The 18,777-nt window shown below is 43.3% G+C and overlaps 1 protein-coding gene across 1 annotated transcript; it reads left to right on the plus strand.

The window, feature by feature from the left end:
• Positions 1-2,716: 2,716 nt before the first annotated feature.
• Positions 2,717-16,006, plus strand: LOC124145231 (vitelline envelope sperm lysin receptor-like). Its single transcript, XM_046514963.2, has 10 exons — positions 2,717-2,794; positions 4,927-4,964; positions 5,094-5,136; positions 6,405-6,589; positions 6,987-7,132; positions 7,753-7,895; positions 9,979-10,066; positions 12,457-12,610; positions 14,552-14,600; positions 15,727-16,006. The coding sequence occupies exons 2-10, from the start codon at positions 4,929-4,931 to the stop codon at positions 15,984-15,986; spliced, it is 1,104 nt and encodes a 367-aa protein (XP_046370919.2). The 5' UTR covers positions 2,717-2,794; positions 4,927-4,928; the 3' UTR covers positions 15,987-16,006.
• Positions 16,007-18,777: the final 2,771 nt, after the last annotated feature.

Consider the following 18,777-nt stretch of genomic DNA (forward strand, 5'->3'; position numbering starts at 1 on the left):
GTTTTCAACAATCAGACATCTGAGAAACGGGTGGTTATAATATTTTTCATAGCATTTTCACGAATGCTCTTGCAATGTATACGTCACGAGAATAACGTCCATTGTTACTTTTAGTGGAGGAAAACATTACTTAAGCTTTTTCGAGACTCGAAAGTGGTCGTCACATCGGTGAAATGTAAACAATGACACACCCCATTTTCGACTGATATTTTCGTTAATATTTCGTGTCAGCTCACTGTTGTCACGAAATCGTACACATAATACATTAAATTAAACGACCACGTTAATGAAATACCGTTAGCGTCTTGCGGAGGCGTGGCAAAATTATGATTGGTAGTTCGAATCCCAGGTTGGTCTTGGTTGTTCTTCGGTTAGTCTGTGCTATAACGGTAATCGTGGGTTTTCCCAGAAAAGAGTGGATAAGCGTCCCTGTGTCATTTTACCCTCTTTTTACGCCTCCGCATCCGTGGTCCAGTGGTAGGACAATCGGTGGCTCGAACCCCGGCCGCGTCGTATCGCAAGGCGTCAAAAGATGTTACGTAGAGGGGAATGTCCGAGTAACTCTCCATTTCTTAAAAATAATGGAGCAGAGGCCCCGCAGGGGCAGAGGCCCATTATTTTTAAGGAATGGAAAGTTACGAGGATATTCCCCTACTTAAAACTCATCCCTACTTTTACACTTTGACAAAAGTTTCTGTAGTTGAAAATATTTGAAAAATTCAAATGCTGCTTCAAGATAATGTACAGCTGACAAGCAACTCCCCATTCCTGAAAAATAATGGAGCGTTCAAACAATAGAATGACGTCACAGATCTGTTTTAATTGTTGTTACCTTGCCTGGCGCTAGAGCATTAAGGGGCTAAAACAAGGACTGGTCGGCTCGGAATCTGTTTACTGTGTCTGAGTGGTGTATTCATGTTAAACTGCGGCATGGTATCTCAGTGGGCTAGCACTATAAAATCGGAATTAGTCCGGACTAGTACAAGCAGCCACACAAACACTGGCTCGCTGACTTGGTGGATGCATGTCATCGTATCCCAGTTGCATAGATCGATGCTCATGATGTCAATCACTAGATTGACTGGTCGTGACTTTATTATTTATTGACCGCCGTCATTTAACTGGAATATTGCTGAGTGCGGCGTTAAATAACAAACTCAAACAAACAAACCTCGCACGGTAGGTTGATACGTCGTGGTGTACTTACAACTAAAATACTGCTTAAAATACTGCTTAGTTCAGCCGACTCTCTCTACTGTGGCTATTGTTCGGTATGCCTCTGCACCTTCTTTGCGATAATGTTTGTTTGTTGCCGCACTCAGCAATATTCCAGCTATATGACGGCGGTCTGTAAATAATCGAGTCTGGACCAGACAATCCAATGATTGACATCATGAGCATCTATCGACGCAATGGGATACGCATCAACAAAGTCAGCGAGCCTGACCACCCGATCCCGTTAATTGCCTCTTACAACAAGCATAGTCGCCTTGTACGGTAAGCATGGGTTGCTATTCTACCCCGGATCTTCACGCGTCTCTTTACGAGAATGATAAAATAATTTGAACATAATCAGAATTGTCATAAGCGATCCTCACACGATAAGCTGACATTTATTACAGTGTGTTCTAATCTGATTGTGTACGACAGGAGTGTTTGGTGATGAGGTTAAAGGGGGTTAAGCGTCGCTTTCAAGATTATTGCGTGCGCGCGCGTGTACGTGTGCGTGTGTGTGTGGCTGTTTCGGACTAATGCCGCTTTCATAGTGCTAGCCTACTTGGATACCATGGGTCCGAGCCAATTAGTACTGTTTCACACCTTAAATGCCAAGCGCAGGCTGAATAACGTACCACGTACCATGTTTTAAGGTCTTTTGGGATCGAACCCCCTTCCGCTTTCCGCACACGCAGAACTGTTTGATTCGTAGTTGTGTCGACCCGTGAAGATTCCGGGGTAGAATAGGTCTTCAGCAACCCATGCTTGCCGTAAAAGGTGACTATGCTTGTCGTAAAAGGCGACTAACCGGATCGGGTGGTCAGGCTCGCTGACTTGGTTGATTAATGTCATCGATCCCAATTGCGTGGATCGATGCTCATGATATTAATCACTGGATTGTCTGGTCCAGACTCGATTATTTACAGACCGCCGTCATACAGCTGGAATATTGCTGAGTGCGGCGTTAAACAACAAACCAACCAACCGACGCAGTTGTGTCAGCGACGTTGAGCTGGTGTTGACTCACTGATGTAGACATAGACAACAGGATTCGACATAAGACAATCGTCCCTCGCTAAGTTACAACGTGTAACACCTCTAAAATAATCCTGTGAACGGAATCTCACACTTCAAAACTCATCCATGCCTAAAGCGCTCCAGACTCACTTATCGCAAAAGATAATATTTTATTGCCGCTTCAAGCGGCCGGGCACTGCATCATATTTCCGTGTTTCATATATTCACACACCAGCATACATAAATGACTTTCGCGATGTTCTACACACAAAACATCTATAGTAATTCAGTATTTATGTATAAATGATTGATAGGTTTATTCCCTCGAGATCGGCACACCCACCAAAACACCACCCCAACCCCACACCCACCGTAAACCCAAACGAGTCATCATTAAGATTACACAATGTTGATGGAAAACCGAAAAGTTGAATACACGATATCGATAAACCTCATTGTCACGTTAGGATCTCGAATTCCACGTGCAGACCATGCAACTCGTGCAGGTATAAATTCGCCACGCTTCAGAGAGATGGCACATTCGCATCCAAACAGAGCACAGGTAGGTTGCATTGGTGGTAGCGTACAGGTATTTATCACATTGATTTTTAAAAGGCAATAATCTCAATAAACGTTTTGTTAACGAAGTATCGTGTATGTATTCCTATTTCGTGTCTACGTTCGCTATGGCATATGCCGTTCAGTTGATATATTAGGTTTGAATACATCGTTCTACTATATTATGTAGGCCATACAAAACACTATATGGCCGTGTGGACTTAAAAAAGGACTGTCGGAAATGCTAGAAAACTGTTTTTTGCCAGTTCAAAAAAGATATAATTTTTCACAGACTGTTATTGAAATATCGAGTAACTACCGATCAACCTACCTGTGGTTTGAAGTATTTCAGTCGCAAGGAGTCCTTTCGACAAGTTTAAAAATTCGAAGGAAAACAAGAAGTTCACAAGTCCAATTATGGCAGTCTTAAAACGGACTATAGAAATATGCGCAAGTGACTCCGTTATAATGATAATAATGTAGTCTTCATTAAACATCTAATCGACACAGAAAATTCTAGATGTGCATCTTCTAAAATGACAAAATGACACTGCGTTTGATTTGTCAATACTGCTCCCATGATGCATGTTACATTACATTTGCATAGCCAAAGCCATGGTACACGACATGGAGTGTGAACTAGGAAATGTATACAAGTTCATTACACTTTAGAGAGATAGATGGAAACCATTTATCAATATTAATGTTGAGGTGAATTACCGAATTGCCCAAGCTATGGGTTTTTCAATTCATACGATCAAGTCTACGGTAGAATAAAAACAAAAGCGGGACGTAAAAGGATATTAGACAGCTTTGATACAGGGTGATTGAACGTTTAGTGTACAAGCTTTATGATAAGATAACCCTGTAGTAGTATTTGGGACGAAATTAAAGATACAATAATGTTTCCCGGACTGCACTAACTATCGGTCTCCAAGAGATGGGATTTCGATACAGTGCGTGGCGATGGCCGACCAGTTTTCAGGGGAAAATATTCATCCTGTCTATGAGGTCACATTATCTCCGGACCATTCATAACTATCAGTCAGGACATCCAGATAATTTACCTTGATGAATCATTCCACTGACTACGTGTGGCTATCGTAGCACCCATGGTACCATCAGATAAAAGTAAAATCGCGTGATTGTTTTGCACGCTGCAACCCATGATATTGGGCTTATTGATGGATGTGTACAAGTTTTCGAGGCGAAAAAGAAACCTGATGTCCATAATGAAATTATAGTAGGTGATGAGTTCGTAGACTGGTTGGAATATCGGTTTTTGCCCTTTTTAAACAACGCCAGTGTCATTGTCATTGTCATTGATAACGCCAGTTAATATAACGTCCGTGAATAAGATACTGTCGCACCAACCACGAATAGTCTAAAGGCGACCATACAGGAATATGACATTGTCGACTCCAGACCATCTGAAACGAAAGTTCAACTCGTGGAGAAGCCATGTGCTGGCGGCACTACACGGTCACGTTTTCTTACGCACGCCAGTCACATTGTGAGCTCAACCCTGTTGTACCTGTCGTGGCTATGTGTAAAGGGTTCGAGGCAAGTGACAACACAACATTCAAAAGTACAGATTCATATACGTCATACGATAAATGCTACCTCGAGAAACCGTCTGCAGAACAACAAATACTTGTTTCCAAAACCTCAACCTTCCAATACTCATCCCGTTTCATAGCTTTAACTATTCCATCATGTATCCAAGCAAATATAATGCAGTAATCCGAAATTGCTACCCCATCAACGCACATGTCAATTAACTATAACAGCAATATTTTGAGACCACCCCCAACTCGGGTGACATTTGCACCTGTGAGAATGCACGGGATGCTGTGAGGTCATCACCTCAGGTTATAGGCCGTTTCATACAGGCATGACAACAAACGAATATTTTCTGTTTATCATCATTTTACCTGTAAAAGTACATTTTAAGGGTAATCACAATGTCAGTTTGGACAGGCTATATTAGGTCAATACGCGTTATTTTGATATATGCTCTTTTTTATAGTCCTATGACTCGCATTTATTAAATGAAGCCAGAAACGCATTTTTCTAGCATTTCCGACAATCTTCTAACAAACACGTTTCTTACATGAATGATGAATTATTTTGTAGGTATGGCTGTTTCGGCACTCATCTTTGCTGGTTTGGTGGTGAGTTGGAATTAAGTTTTGAAAATATTTTAACCTATGAATATTTGAAATGCTATATAATATTTTATTTTCAGTAGATTTTGTTATTTTATCTATTAAGTAAATCTGTCTGTATTCGTTCTTTTTTAGGCTTCGATTGTAGCGGAATTTCCCACGGGGTACATTTTGACAGGTAATCAGTATTTTTTCAAGGCCCTGAGACAAACGTTTTCCAGCCGTGAGCTGCGAGGGTGTCTGACAATCAGGACTTAATAGTTGGGAGTCCTCCTAACGAGTAACAGTTGAATCACATCGCAGTTTTACGTCGCTTTAATCTATTCAAGTAACAGCACGGCGAGGACAACAGCAATTTTCTCTCATTAAAATCAGATCTTAGTTCTTGCTACGGCTAAACAAATATGAGGACACTCCATTACAGGTCACGTCAGGCATACCTTTTTGACGTTAGCCAATCAGAAGGCAGCTTTCTCGTGTTTTACGGATCGATTATCTGTAACTGTTTTGTATCATTTATCGCAAATAAATGGGCAGTAGTCGGGTATGGTCTCCGAACACGCTGAAGATGTCTGACATCTCGCCCATCCGTCCACCACCAGATCCCAACAATCTTGGCAACTGTGTGGTAGCCAAAAAAACACCACTCACTCACTCACTCACTCACTATATTTATATTTATAAAAACAATCATGATCTGGTAATGGTTTTATGTTAATAAAATGCAACTAAATTAATATTAAGTGCCAATCGGCCACAGACGAATGATATGCCATTGAATGAGACTATTTTAGCCCTGTTATATCAACAATTGCAAATACTAGATCTAGCTCTAAGACATTAAACAGTAAATGACATTATGGGTGAAGTAATTTATCTGGCTCTAAATTGTATATATATCAACTTCTCATCGCTATATGGCTGAAATAATGCCGATGTGACGTTAAACTTTTACCCCTTCACGGCTCTGACTGATAACCTTTCCATTCGACTCGCAACAAAATACATGGATAATGCATAGAAAATACATTTCTGCTGAAAATGAATAATCTTCATCGAAGGAGTATTATAATTTACGTTTAATGCGTATTGACTTCTCAGTCAGAAATATATTCTCTGGAAAGAAGCGTTGATTAAAACACTTCCCCGTTTCTCTTCTCCACTGCTGCCTGCCTCCGTGGTCTAATGGTAGAGCGTCCGCCCGGATAGCGGAACTTCCGGGGTTCGATCCCTGGCCGTCATACCAAAATACGTTAAAAGATGGTTCTTGTTGAACTTGTATCACATTTGAAACTCTTCCCTCTCACTGGGTAGCTGTACACACGATATAGCTTCCATTTACTCCGATAAAGCTTCTTTTTATTCAAAAGGACAGGAGGGGATTTACATCATTGAAAATTTCAAATATTCCCCTTTTTCTAATTATTATTTTGAACATGTGAACAGTGCAACCCAACTGTGGTTATACCGGTAGCAGCGAAGCATCCATCGCCATCCTCGCCGACTTTGACATCACTGCCAAAGCAATGTGTGACAACGGAGAGTTCAGCTTCAAACGCAAAGACCCAGTCCATTACTCCCTGAGTTTGTCCTACCCAGGATCCCCCAAGGACAACACGTGCATATTTCCAGTGGGTGTTGCGTTAGGCTGTCTATTCTCGTAAACCTCTATTCCTACCCCAGAGAATGTACTATATTTAAAAGATTTCATTGAGCTACATGCCTTAAAAATGTTTAATGCAATAACATATTTTATTATATTTACCAACAGATAGTTTTGTGCTTGTAACCCGATTAAATATATAAAATGTATTTGAAATTTCACCTGTTCCCAAGTCAAGGAGTGCTGGCATATAAAGAACATTTGAAACTGAGTTTAACATGCTTTGAGTTTAGTTCTCATTTGTTAGTAAAAATCGACTGTATGTAAGCGCTATTTTCCCGGGTAGCCACGCAATTCCTTAATAGGTGTCAGTATGCAATGATTTCCGAATCACCGAACTATCCTCACTCTATTTCCCCCCACAGAAAAAACAAGGCGCAGACCTGTTCGTGGTGAATCTGTTTGTCTCCTTCGGCGAGTCGAGCAACACGATCCACAGAAAGGGAGAGAACTACACGGTGACCTGCCCTCCTGGTAACGTCGACAGTAACGACCAGGACTCCAGCGAGGAGTATGTTCAGCACAATCCCGCAGGGATTTCTTGTCAGAATAACTCCCCAGTTTGTCAAAACAGCGACCACATTCACCAGCCTGTCAAATTCGATGACTTGGCTGATAGTATTTCATCGTTATATCGCCCACCTTTGAACATCCGGGTTAGCATAAGTCTTCAGAAACCCATGCTTGCCGTAAAAGGCAGCTGTGCTTGTCGTAAGAGGCAACTAACGGGATGCGTGGCCAGGCTGGCTGACTTGCTTGATGCATGTCATCGTATCCCAATCGCGTGGATCGATGCTCATGATGACAATCACTGTGGTGGCTAGTCCAGACTCGATTATTTACAGACCGCCGTCAGAGCAGGAATGTTGCCGAGTGCGGCGTTAAACAACAAATAAATAAATAACCTACAACTGTCGTAGCGTTACGAGCTTTGTGCAACAGGGCCCTGACTCGGTTACGAGGCTGATTGTTGTTTCACAACAGCGAGCATCCTTGACCCTGATCTCACTGGTTTTCCTTGTACGGCATATGTTTGATAGGCCGTCGCAATGATATAGCTAGAATATTGCTGACATGCGTAAATAACCACTATGTTTATGTCTTGTATCACATGTATGCAGATCGTAATAGGTTGACCGCGCCTGACGAAATACATGATGGAAGAACCACTAAATCGACGATAACCTTGCACATGACTGACGTAATGGGATCCGACTTGAGCGGACAGAATGTCCATCTGAAGAGAATGGTACTGCTTACAGCCACGACTGATGGTACGTATGGAATAAATTCCAAACAAATCGTTTGTTTTAAGAGGCGACTAAATTGGGAGTCTTACCATGAGAGATCTTGCTGACAGTGTCATTGCCTCGGGTTTTCTCCGATGGTGACACTTGATCTGTGAAAATCCCTGCTCATGCGTTGCACCAAAGTGGTAGATTTCTGCTTTCTGAATTTCCACCCAGGTTGCTTTGTTTGAGACACGGCCCTGATCTGGATAGAGAATAGGTCTTCAAAAACTCATGCTTCCGTAAGAGGCGACAAACGGGATCGGGTGGTCAGGCTGGCTGACTTGGTTGATGCATGTCATCGATCTCAGTTGCGTGGATCGATGCTCATGATATCAATCACTGGATTATCTGGTCCAGACTCGATTACTTAGACCGCCGTCAATAGCTGGAATACTGCCGAGTGTGGCGTTAAACAACCAACCAACCAACCATCTCCGTCAACCACCTCCGTCAACCACCAACGTCAGGACTTGGCAGGAGTGGATTTAAAAGTCCATGAGAAATCACTTCTTTCGAAAGGCCACGGAAACAATGTCCCGACATCACTGAAATCACGACACAGGGACATAACCACAACAACTTTTCAGAACATGCACAATTGAGCAAATCATACACGAAGCACTGTTTCTGGGCCACAACTGTCACATTTCTTTAATAGACTCGGGGGCGGTCGGGTAGCCTAGTCGTCAAAGCCTTCGCTCGTCACGCCGAAGATCCGGGTTCGAGTCCCGACATGGGTACAATGTGTGAAGTCCATTCCTGGTGTACCCCGCCGTGATATTGCTGGAATATTGCTAAAAGCGGCGTAAATCCATACTCGCTCAATTTTCTTGAAAAACGAATCCCGTTCTTGAAATTGACAGGTCAAATCAGATCCCTGATGTCAAAATATCGGGCTCGTGAAAAGAGGGCTTTTCAGTCATGCTCCAGTTCCACTGGCTAACTATTACGACTTACAAATAATAAATAATAGTAGAATGTCAATAAAGTTTGTTGGACAAATAAATTCGTTCAGCATTTTAAAACTTTCTACTACGTATACCTGTCACCCTTACAATGGGAAATGGAATATTCGATTTCCAAGAAATGACTGTGTCCAAACAGTGCACAGCAGGTTGTGATGAATGTAAAAATAAAGTCTCTGTACTAATTTATGAGAGTTTATTGTAAACTTCCTTTCGGAAACCCATCTTCCCGAGGCAAGAGATTTAACTAACAAAATAAGTCCATTTTCTACCCTTGCCGAATTTTGCTGGAATTTCTGGGCCCCATCGTAGCGCCACCAGTACCTATTACGAGTTATGTCCCTTCTATGTCCCTTTTGACCATCAGATTCCACCTCATATCTCTTCAATTTGCATCAAACAAAATGGCGACGCCCAGTAAAGACGATCTGAGCGATTATCAAAATCTGTATTGTAATGAAACGTGTATTACTTATCGAAGTGCATCAGATCACGTGAGCACCTTGATTAAAAACATGAAAAGATTTGCAAAATATCCGACGCCGAGTTGACGGTACACATGCTATGCAAATCCTGCAATCCGAACGAAATCTGCACGGCAATTTACGAACCGGATGTCGATTTTGTTGCGCGATTTTGATTGGACTATGCATGGACTCGTTACACAACAACATAACACAACTCCATAATTAAAGCCTGGTTCGGCAAGGAAATTGGACTTTCAAAGTCAGTTGACTCCCTTGCCTCGGGAAGATGAAAACCAGTGTGTGTTGAACTAGACAAAACTATGGTTAATTTGATGAACTTAATATTTGTACTACCTGTGCCCCCTTTTCGGAATGTTCTGAGATGGCGGACCTTTGTCCCCCGTGCAGTTACGCGTTGCAAGAGAGCACCATTTTCAAAGCACTCTTGTCATAGTAGAATGCGGATACACGTGTACTGAAACTTGATGTAGTCACGATGTAGTCACGATGCAGAGTAGATGCCTCCGTTCCAAATTAAAATAATAGATATCTACAGTTGGGCTACATGAAATTTCAAATACAGTAGATGTATCTCCTAATTTGCTCTCATTTTCTTTTCTTGGTTTCATGCAGGTGCGGAACACGAACTGGGCATCAAGCCTGTCTCCTGTGACGCAGTGTCCGTCGCCACCAATAAGAAATACACAATCCTTCGAGCAGGGTATGTCGCATAAAACTGAATGCAGCAAATGTAACAGACCATATCTGATTGTAATGCAATGGCGATAACTCTGCATGGGTCTGTCGCACACTTGCTAAATCCATCATGTTACAGTAAACCACGTAACCATGGAGACCGGTCGACAACTCGTAGTATCTCCCTCAATTCCTCCCAAGAGGGATTTCGGGGTAGAATACGTCCTCAGCAACCCCACGAGTCCACTTGTATACATCGGGTGGACTCGTGAAGATCCGGGTTAGAATTTGTCTTCAGCAACCTATTCTTTCCATAAAAGGCGACAATGCTTGTCGTAAAAGGCGAGTAACGGGATCGGGTGGTCAGGCTCACTGATTTGGTTGATGCATGTCATCGATCCAAATTGCGTGGATCGATGCTCATGATGGCAATCTATGGATTATCTGGTCCAGATAAGATTATTTACAGACCGCCGTCATATAGCTGGAATATATTACTTAGTGCGGCGTTAAACAACAAACAATACATCGGGTGGTTTGATGGTTGAGTGTCGGACCAGGCCGTTTTACACAGATCTTGGCAAGTCCTACTTCTATACTTACGACAATCGTAACGCAAAGATCGCTTTATGCAACGGGTCCTGGCTGATTGGGTTGCATCATAGCTTGCTCATGTTGTCAACCACAGGTTTGCCTGGTACCACCTTATAGCTGGAATGTTACCGACTGATGGGCATCCTCTCGCCAACATGCCTACTTCAACGGCACACTCAACAATATTCCAGCTATATGATGGCGGAGTGTAAATCGCATCTGGACCCGACAATCCTGTAACTGACGGCAGGAGCATTGATCTAAGCAATAGGGATCGATGACATGCATCAACCAAGTCCTGTCCAAGCCTGACCACCTGATCCCGTTAGTCGCCTTTTACGACAAGCATAGTCGCCTCTAATGACAAACATATAGACCTATTCTTTCCCGGATATTCACCGGTCTACCTGCCTTCTACTGGGTGCAGGGGCGGTCGGGTAGCCTAGTGGTTAAAGTGTTCGCTCGTCACGCCGAAGACCCGGGTTCGTTTCACCACATGGGTACAATGTGTGAAGCCAATTTCTGGTGTCCCCTCGCCGTGATATTGCGGGAATATTGCTAAAAGCGGCGTAAATCCATACTCTCACTCACTCAACAGGGTGCAGCTGCTTCTGAGTAGACCGAAACTGTTGAAACGTCCATAAAAGGTAGAATCACGTTACTCTATCGCCATATTTCCTGTGAATGTTAAGTTGCCTATATTTCACTGCGGAAGTATTTAAATTAACATTTAAGCTCAGAATGAAGGATTCTATATTGTAATACACTCCCATTAATCGCACTCGCAAACAGACACCATCCGGCCGTCAAAAATAATGCACGAATTTGCCGTTTCATACAAAACGCTGTATTTCATCGGAAGAATATTCAAAGATGTGAGGTTGCTGTGCATACAGCTTCAATTGTTATGCTTAACATATTGTACAGCAGAGATTTTATGAGCACGTGCGCTTATGTTGAAAATGTACAACCAGTTATATGCATTAGAGGCCAAGACTTCAAACTGAGCCATATTGGCACATGTCTTGTATGTACCAGGCATGTGATCATTGCGGTCTTATTTTCTTCATTTTAAAGTTTACTTTCGCCCGAAGTTGAGCATCAACAGAACGTTAAAGTCATGGCGAATCTAAGATGCGCTGCATCTTCCCTTCCATTACGCTAAGTATCGTCAATGTCATCGCAATGTTTCCCTTGCATTGAAATGTGCATGTGTAGCGGTATCCCACGTGACTGTAATGCAGTTTGCCACATACCTCCATCCTTCAACACATGTTGTGGAATTCTTTGTCATGCTAACAGACCGGATACGATTCACGGTGGCCAAATGCCCGTTAGATATGTGGACTATTTTCCAGACACCGTGCCCATGTCTCGGGAGTTATTTATTTCCTCATCTAAATAACTTAGGTTTTTTTATTACAAATGTTCAAAAAGGTAGTTTAGACGAACACGTATTTCGTTTTAAGACCATATGAATGTACGTTCTTCTTTGCTTTTCAAGAGCGAGGAAGGTAAATGAACGCAATCGGAATGTCAGGGTTGACAAATGTTGACCACTTGAGCAGGTTACGTCTTAAAGCAAGACAAGGAACTCATCAAACCTAATGTTAATTTCGTTTACAGTGTTTTCTTTTAAGGTTCTTCGAGGGTATAAGTTTGCTTGTTTCTGTAACCCTTGGAACATGGGATGTTTTGTTGCTGCGATGTAATCTTTTGGAAAGATAATCGTTATCACTCCAAAATAACAAACTTGAAAAGGAAATGGCGTTGCTAGGTCGACAACATCGGATACGGAGTAATGTATGCCTTCCCTGTCAGGTGCGGTGACGGACAGGTATTGCCAAAGACCCGGGGATTTTTGACAACGGGCCTCACTACCCGAAGCCCCTACTTTGAAGTTTTCAGCATAGAGGGAGAGGAACAAATGAAGTTTGAATGCAACTTTACCATCTGTGCTCGGAATTGTGATGGGGTGAGTACTTAAAGGACGAGGATGTTGTCGTTGATAGCTTGTGAAGATAATGAAATGGTTTCTGTGTTGAGTGAGCGAGTATGGTTTTACGCCGCTCTTAGCAAAATGGGCTTCACACATTGTACCTATGTCTGGATTCGAACCCGGGTCTTCGGCGTGAGGAGCGAACGATTTTAACGTCAAGGCTACCCCACAACCCCTTTGTGTTGAAACCGAATACATCGTCGACCATTATATGAAAAGGGGCGGTCGGGTACTGTGTGAAACCAATTTTCTGGTGTACCCCGAGTTGATATCGCTGGAATATTGCTAAACGCGGCGTAAAACCTTATTCACTCGCTCATTATATGCAAAAATGTTAATTTGAAACGGCCACTAAAGGTCGGTGCTCCATTTTCGATATTAGGGTCTACCCAAGCTGTATGAAGAGATGTACCCGTGTTCCGGGTAAGAAATCTTCAGCAACTCATGCTTCTTGTAAGAGGCGACTCACGAAATCTAGTGGGCAGGCTCGCTGACTCGATTTGTGTGTGTGTGTGTTGTTGAGCATCCATCCACGCAATTGGGATACGATGGAATGCATCAACCAAATCGGCGAGCCTGACAACCCGATCCCGTTAGTCGCCTCTTACGACAAGCATGGGTTGCTGAAGACCTATTCTATCCCGGATCTTCACGGGTCGATTCGGTTTCTGCATGAAATCGTTTCCCAATTGCGTGGATCAATGCTCATGTCAATCACTGGATTGTCTGAACCAGCTCGATCTTGAACAGACCGCCGTCATATAGCTGGAATTTTGCTGAGTGCGGCGTTAAACAACAAACCCACCAACCAACCTGGTTTTGTAACTATGTAGCCAAGTTTTACCATCGCCACGTAGCCGAGAGTTACTCAATAGCAATGAAGAAGTAGACACCCCTTGCGGGGCATTGTGATATACGAAGGCGTTATGGCCGATTATATGCAAATTGAGTTGAAAATGAGGCTATGAAATTCGGCTGTCGACGAAATGCATGCAAAGTCTGTTGTGCAAAGTCTGTTGTGCAAAGTCTGTTGTGCAAAGTCTGTTGTGCAAAGTCTGTTGTGCAAAGTCCGTTGTGCAAAGTCCGTTGTGCAAAGTCCGTTGTGCAAAGTCCGTTGTGCAAATAGAGTACGAAGAAGTCAGTTGGTGCGAGTCGGTTTTAAGGCACCTGCAAATCAATAGCGATAGCAGTCATTGACATGAACCCTTCTAAGGATGTACATCTGTAAACACTCGCCGCTCTTTTAGGGAGACTCGGTGACACATCAGGCGACACACGTTTAACCATGCAATACATACACTGCACTGAAGGAAGACGTTACACAATATGAATATGTTTCGCCAACTGGCTCCTAAAACACTTGTGATCTTGAAGCCTTGATGCGCTGTAACCTCATGATCGATTGTAATCAACCTTGAATAATATTGTTGCCATGGGTTATGTTTAATCACGTTTCGTGAAATCCCTGTTTAGTCGTGCAGCACATCTAAGAAGTCATTCTTCGGAATGAAGTCAATTGCTCTTGACCGTGTTTCAAGAGAAAGCCATTGGACGAGTAGGTCAATTATCCCCGGCACAATCACCAAGCACGCGTATGAGGAAACACGTACGTTTTTGGAAACGGAATGACTTGCATATACAATGCATATTGTTCACTGCACCTGTAGAGAATGTTATAGTGTCATAGTCGTCTAAGACTCAATTCGCTGTACATAGTTGGGTCCCTTAGGCATCTCAGAAACACTAGAATTTGGTTCGAATCCCTGATTCTACCTGCTTAATATCCTTGGTTTGTCAACACCATACCTTATGCTCGTAGGTTTCAAACGTCTACGATCAGTGTCGGGTCTGGATTTCCTTGTGAAATACTACTGTTCAAATTTAACTCATATAATTATTGAATATTTGGATTTGCAGAGCTCGTGTACAACCAGCAGGAGGAGAAGAGGAACTTTGTTTGAATATTGTAAGTTCCTGATAGCTTAATTGGTAAACTCGTCTCCTGTACATCAACATGTTGCATCCCCGTGGGGTTTTTTTGTGGGTGAAATTGCTGGTTGTTGCAGTCATGGTGGTGGAGTCGTTGCCACAGCAGTAGTCTTCAGTATGTCATACTTTGAAAGGACGTCTTTGTGCCTTGTATAGTTAAAATAACTGGTTACGTAATATCCTACTTGTTTTTCACCAATGGTGACAATAGGTTACCAAGAACCCGTTACCTTTTTTAAGAGCAGACCAGTAAGTGTTTGTTTGTTGTTTAACGCCGCGACCAGCAATATTACAGCCATGTGACGGCAGTCTGAAATAATCGGGTCTGGACCAGACAATTCAGTGATTGACATGAGCATTGATCCCCGCATTTAGGATACAATGAGATGCATCAACCAAGTCAGCGGGCCTGATCACCCGATCCCGTTGGTCGCCTCTTACAAGCATTGTCGCCTCTTACAATCATTGTCGCCTTTTACGGCAAGCATGGGTTGCTGCTGACCTATTCTACCCCGGATCTTCACGAGTCTCCAGTAAGAGAATTGGGTGGGCACAATGTAACGGGACGTTGCCCATGCTATTAACCAATGGTTTAACTCAATTAGCCTGGGTTTGTTTAGATTGTGCTGGATATTACGAAACCCTCGATCACCGCTATCCAATAAACATCCCATTCACCCACACACATAAGTATGAAAGAATTGTCATCGAAAGCCTCTCCGACATTGCTAGTTTGTTGTTTAACGCCGCACTCGGCAGTATTCTATCTATATGATTGGGGTCTGTAAATAATCGATTCTGGACCAGACAATCCAGCGATTAACGTGAGCATCCATCAACATAATTGGGATACGATAACGTGCATTAACCAAGTCAGCGAGCCTGACCACCCGATTCTGTAAATCGCCTCTTACAAGCATAGTCGCCTTTTACGGCAAGCATGTGTTGCTGAAGACCTATTCTACCCCGGATCTTCACGGGTGGCTGAAATGCCTTTCCCTGATCCATTGACAGTTTGCAGACAGTCGGGATTAAAATGATTGCCTACCGTTGACGTCAAACCCAACCAGTATCTCGCCTATTATTAGCATATTTTGTTTCAGTGCCAGACGACCAGAGCGACCTCGTGGCATCTCCCACTATCGTTATACGCATCCCGAAAATCGCAATCAATCCTCCACCAATGGCCTCCGTGGGCCAGGTGGTCATGGAGCGATCTATTGACCACGGCCTGGATAGTCAGTGGTATTTTCTCTTAGTTCTCGGATCCCTGGCTTTCCTGTCCGTCATCCTAACCATAATCATATGTTTGCTCACCACGAACAAAGCGCCTTTAAAACTTAAAACAGTACCAACCCCTTAATGAATAAAATGTGAATAGTCGCTTGTGTTTTTCTTTCATGGCAGAATAATTATCAATTTTAAATGTGATATTTGTCTCGAGAGACGACTTAAATGTGGATCGGACGACTACAATGGTATTTGAGTTTGGGTAGTATTTCCAATGGTTCAACTATCCACACGAAGTCTTCTTCACCATGAGGAAAAGCTTGCTCCCCTTTCGTAAAATCGAATCGACCAACCTCGACATGTTGTACGTGCGGTGTGGTTACGGAGAATAACATTTCGCGGAAATAATGGACACAACGCACCCGTCTGGTAAAAGCCACTTATATCTAGCCGCAGTTGGGTCAACTCGGCTTATTTCGTGACCGGTGGCACGGGTGGCCCAGTTGTCTAAGGCGCCGCGATTCGCTGTGCAGAATTGCGTCCCTTGGGCACGCCAGAAACCTATGATTGTGGGTTGTTTGGTTTATTGTTTAACGCCGCACTCAGCAATATTCCAGCTATATGACGGCGGTCTGTAAATAATCGAGTCTGGACCAGACAGTCCAGTAATTCATATCATGAGCATCGATCCACGCAATTGGGATCGATGACATGCATCAACCAAGTCAGCGAGCCTGACCACCCGATCCCGTTAGTCGCCTTTTACGGCAAGCATGGGTTGCTGAAGACCTATTCTATCCCGGAATCTTCACGGGTTCGAATCCCGGTTCGCCCCGATTATGTTTCTGGGTTTGTCAGCACCATACTCGTGCTCGTTGGTTTCACGGAAGTGGTAAACGTCACTCACTATTCCGTGACTTTCATTGTGCCCGAGGCTGCAGTGAAGTGTTATGCATGATTTCACTGGGAGTGAAGAAACAAGCCCACACACTTGTCATTTCCGGATAAACTAAAAAGCCGAACGTCGTTTTTGTGATAGCGGTTTACTCGTGCGTGCTAGATAAGTGAATGTCTCATGTTTTGTTTCACGCCGCACTCAGCAATATTCCAGCTACATGACGGCGGTCTGTAAATAATCGAGCCTGGACCAGACATTTCAACGATTTACTTGAGCATCGATCGCCGAAATTGTGATAAGGTGACGTGCATCAACCGAATCATCGAACCTGACCACCCGATTTCCTTAGTCGCATTTGACACGCAGTGTCCTCTCTTAAAGCAGGCATCGGTTGCTGATGACCTATTCTCTTGTACCCAGATCTATTCGGGTCGGTTCTGTGTGTGTGAAACACAGAACGAATATACTACTGTACTTTCGACAGCTATTATTTTCTACGATACAAGAAAATGATTCTCGTAATGTGTGTATATTGAAAAAAGGGATAATGAGATACCATGTCATTTTCTCAGAAGATGATTAGTATCGATTGAATCGCGCTCAGTACAGATAAATTTTGTTTTGCATGTGGGTGCCCTGTTAGAATTGTTCTCCGGGACCTAACATGGAGCGAATGATTAACAGTACCCGGACTGCGTGGGGCATTGCTCACGGTATCCACCGTTGGTTGGGACCCGTGAAGATCCGGGGTAGAATAGGTCTTCAGCAACCCATGCTTGCCGTGAAGATCCGGGGTAGAATAGGTCTTCAGCAACCCATGCATGCCGAAAAAGGTGACTATGCTTGTTGTAAGAGGCGACTAACGGGATCGGGTGGTCAGGCTCGCTGACTTGGTTGATGCATGTCATCGTATCTCAATTGCGTGTATCAATGCTCATGTTGTCAATCACTGGATTGTCTGGTCCAGCTTCGATTATTTGCAGATCTCCGTCACATAGCTGGAATATTGCTGAGTGCGGCGTTAAGCAACAAACAAACACCGTTAGTTGGCCTGACACAGACTCTATTGTTTGCTGGCCAGCTTTAATATTGCTGATCTTGGCGAGAGACAATGCCATGGCGGAAGTCGTCTTATCCAAAAGATAATACGTCTCATGAGGCTATTGTGTTTTTGATCGGCGTATGCAATCTTTGATATCGCATGACTCACAGCGATACGCATCCATGTGCTCTGACACTACCGAGGGCGGTTCATTCGTCTAAGGCGTCGCATTTCCGGTTTCGCCAGCTGTTATGCCCCTTGTATAATGCTCAGTGCGGCGTAAAACAAGACTTTAAGGCCCCGCAATATGATGTGAAGAGTACGTCCCTTGGGCATGCCAGAAAACTGATCGTCGATTCTACTCCCGGTTCGCTCCGAGTTTTTCTTGGTTCGTCCGAGACCTGCATCTCTTCGGGATTTCCTCCCCCAGTAATCTGACACGCCGTGATATCACGGAAATATTTTTTAAAGCGGCGTTGAATCCAACTCGCTCTATCAACCAGTATTTGACCAGGAACTGGTTACAATTATCAAACGGTGGTTCACATGGAGAGAGACATCCAGAAGACAATTCTTCAATATGATTGACCCGGAGTGGTTTAAACATTCGAGGATCCGAGGACACATCAGTGTGATGAGTAACTTATGCGTAAATGTTTAAAATAAGGTTAATTGTAGCCACGAGGTTAACGTCTATCCGTTGACGCGGCTAATCATGACCTTGAGATCAAACACATGAACGAGCAGGGTGATGCCCATCATCATAAATAACAGTTCTTCGTGTTCTTCGTGCCTATTTGAATCGAGCAGTTTGAAAAAATAAAATAGAAATGTATGAATGAAACTAGAATATTTATCTGGGACCGACAATGTCTACCACGCCATTTCAGGGACTTCAACGATCTTGGCTGCTTAAGATTGGTCGCGAACAAGTTAAGTTTCGACTGTAGCCTAGAAGTCTACAATCGCTTTGTGCAAGTTGAT

This window comes from Haliotis rufescens, unplaced genomic scaffold (genome assembly GCF_023055435.1).
Source record: "Haliotis rufescens isolate VD_foot unplaced genomic scaffold, xgHalRufe1.0.p SCAF_3, whole genome shotgun sequence".
NCBI classification, from domain to species: domain Eukaryota; kingdom Metazoa; phylum Mollusca; class Gastropoda; order Lepetellida; family Haliotidae; genus Haliotis; species Haliotis rufescens.